The 2,737-nt window shown below is 60.2% G+C and overlaps 1 protein-coding gene across 1 annotated transcript in view; it reads right to left on the bottom strand.

Annotated features, from left to right (window-relative positions):
- Window positions 1-1,972: 1,972 nt before the first annotated feature.
- The window catches only part of VDAG_02561 (choline/ethanolaminephosphotransferase), a gene marked incomplete at both ends in the record, with an annotated part of 1,421 nt that continues 656 nt past the window's right edge, over window positions 1,973-2,737 (bottom strand). The window contains one exon of the mRNA XM_009653214.1: window positions 1,973-2,633. Within this exon, the coding sequence (XP_009651509.1) occupies window positions 1,973-2,633 (661 nt within the window). The remainder of the gene's footprint in view (window positions 2,634-2,737) is intronic.

The following is a 2,737-nucleotide window of genomic DNA, read 5'->3' as shown; positions in this document are numbered from 1 at the left end:
ATATGTGAGGACTTGCTTTCTTCTTTTTCTCTCTCTCTCTATCATCTTATTTCCTTCCTTATCCTTGTGTGTCTTACAGTGCACTATTCTTCTTCTTTTGACTGTTTATCTTTTATGTTCGTGTATCCATCATTTTAACGTTTGTTTCCTGTTACCGCTACTCACTCTCTCTCCCCTATCCCCACGATCTCGACCCCCCCACCTAAACCTCTTCCCCCCCCTCAGTCCCTCCCCCCCAGCCGCTGCCGTCACTCCCTCCCACGAAACAACGCTTCCCCCCCCTATTCTCCTTTCCGCCTTGATTCGTGTTCGGTGATTTGGTTATTTGTTTAAAACCCGTCCGGGTTTCGCGTCACTGGCAGGAACTTGTTGAAGAAAGGGGCCAAGTGAATGGGTGAAATGGCGAAGGGGAGGGGGAGAGGAGAAGGGGGTGGGGGAGGGGAGGGGACAGAGGGTTCAAAGGCAGTGGTTGACGACTTGTGTGACTTGAGTCGAGATCGAGGCGAGGCGAGCCGGAGAGGGTCTTCAGTCTTCAGCTGTACCGACGAGGGCACGGTACACCTACCTACCTTGGCCTGGAACTACGTAGGTACCTAGGGTACTACGACTACATGGACCTGGCAGGACCTGGTAGGGACCTGGCAGGGACCTGGACCTAGGCAGACAAGGCAGGGGAGTGCCGCCCATCAGCGCAGTGCCGGAGCAAGGACCGTCCACCAAGTAAAGTTTGCGTGCCCACCTACGCTCGACACGCAAGTGGTGACATTCGACGGCCTGCCTTGGTCGCCTCGTCTGCATGCAGGCAGAGGCCGGCAACAGGGAACGGTGGAGAGGCGCCAATGCGCCAGTGGACCGATGAGCTGGGATCAACAGACCTGTGCCTGGGCCTGGAAGCACGCCTGTGCCGCCGCCGCGTAAGGGTAAGGGTAAGGGTAAGGGTGTAAGGGGTGCAAGGGGTGCAAACTCACAGGGCCTCCAGAGTGCCGTACAGGAGGAGGACCTTGGGGTTGGGGAAAGGCTCGGCAGAGGGTCTGGTTGAGAGAGCCGATTTGGTGGACAGGAGACAAGGTACATGGTAGGTACCTTGCGCAAGTACGGTGCTGGTGGGAGGCTGGTGGGACAATCAGGAGTGGGTACGAATGCTGGACCGAATGCTGGACCGAATGCTGGACCTGAATGGCCACCTCGTACCTACTGGGTACCTGCCTCTTGCCAACCGCACACATCGACTTCCTCCCGCCAGTGAACCCTCTGGCCATTTCTTCTGGCCCCCTCTGGCCCCTCTGGCCCCCTCTGCCCCCTTCTGGCCCCTCTGGCCAGCCTTGCCTTGTGCGTCCTGGCAGCCTGCAGCCGGCCACACGCCATCTTGGCTCCGATCGTTGCCATATGAGCCGCCGTCGCATGCCTGCACCCGCGCCCCCTTTGCCTCTGACAGCACACCAGCCCACTAGCGCCCCCTCCATGACGAAGCCCCTTTCAGCCTGAGGGGAGACACAGCACTCATGAGCAGGGCGACGAGCCGAGGCAGGGCGGCCGAAGAACAAGACGAAATGATGCGAGTGTAGATTGATTAGGATGAACACGTATTATGTATGCAGCAGACGACAGACAAGAGGAAAAAAGAGAGAAAACAAAAAAACAATCCCCCCTAGCAATGCGTAAATCATATCTCCCTGGTCGAAGCTTGGTCCTCTTCGTAAACTTTCTCCATGCGCCGGGACTCCCGACATGTGTGTGCGTGTGCGTGTGCGTGCCTTGCTCGCACGCACCTGCGACGCAATGAGAAACCCTCCATTTTCTCTCTCTTGTGCGGCAAAGCCTCTTCTTTGGCAGGGGTGGTCTGTGAAGACGCGAGAGACGCCTACCAACCGACCCCGCCTGTATTCCTTCGCCAGCCTCTCCTCTACACCGTGACCCCGGCTGCGGCACCCCCGTCGCAATCGCACGTCTCGCGCGCCGGCCTCTCGCCGGCCTAGTTCTGCTTCTCCGTCTTCTCGTCGACGCCCTCGACGTACGGGTGCTTGATGGTGAGGCACCAAATGTCGAGGTAGTCGCAAATGGTGACAATGACGTCGACGACAAAGCTGCCGTAAACGCCGACGGCCATGCCGAGCATGAGGAACATGTACGAGACCTGGTAGACGCCGTCGCCGAGGGCCGAGGGCCAGCCAAAGGGCAGGCCGCGGGCCAGCAGCTGGGGGCCCAGCGAGTCGAGGACGCCAAAGGCGACGGGGATGACGAGCACGTTCCAGTAGGGGAACGGCAGCTTGACGAGGTGCGCCGTGATCATCTGGCCGACCGAGTAGGCGTTGACGATGCCGGCGAAGACGGTAAAGGGCACGAGGTGGTTGTGCAGGATGGTCGGGTGCAGGTAGAGGTACGAGCCGAGGAAGGCCCAGGCCGCGAAGAAGGGCCCCAGGCCGAGGAGGGCGCCGCGCGAGCGGTCGCCGCGCGCGCGCCGCGCCTGGATGACGTTGCGCGTCGACTCGAGCGTGTTGAGCACGAGCACGACGCCGCCCTGGGTGAGGTACCACTCGGTGAAGGACGCGTTGTAGATAAAACTTGGGGCACAAGAGGCAGCGCCGGCACGCCAATGGTCGGCAGCATGGCTGCGACCAGAACGACACGGCGCCCTGGTAGCCCGTGACGCGTGTAGATGAAGACATTCATGAGCACGCCCTCGACGGGACGTGGACGACGCCAAGGTGAGCTGCTTCGTGTAGTACTACGTCCCACG

This window comes from Verticillium dahliae, genomic scaffold, assembly GCF_000150675.1.
Source record: "Verticillium dahliae VdLs.17 supercont1.4 genomic scaffold, whole genome shotgun sequence".
NCBI lineage: Eukaryota > Fungi > Ascomycota > Sordariomycetes > Glomerellales > Plectosphaerellaceae > Verticillium > Verticillium dahliae.
This window is presented reverse-complemented; position numbering and strand designations above follow the sequence as displayed.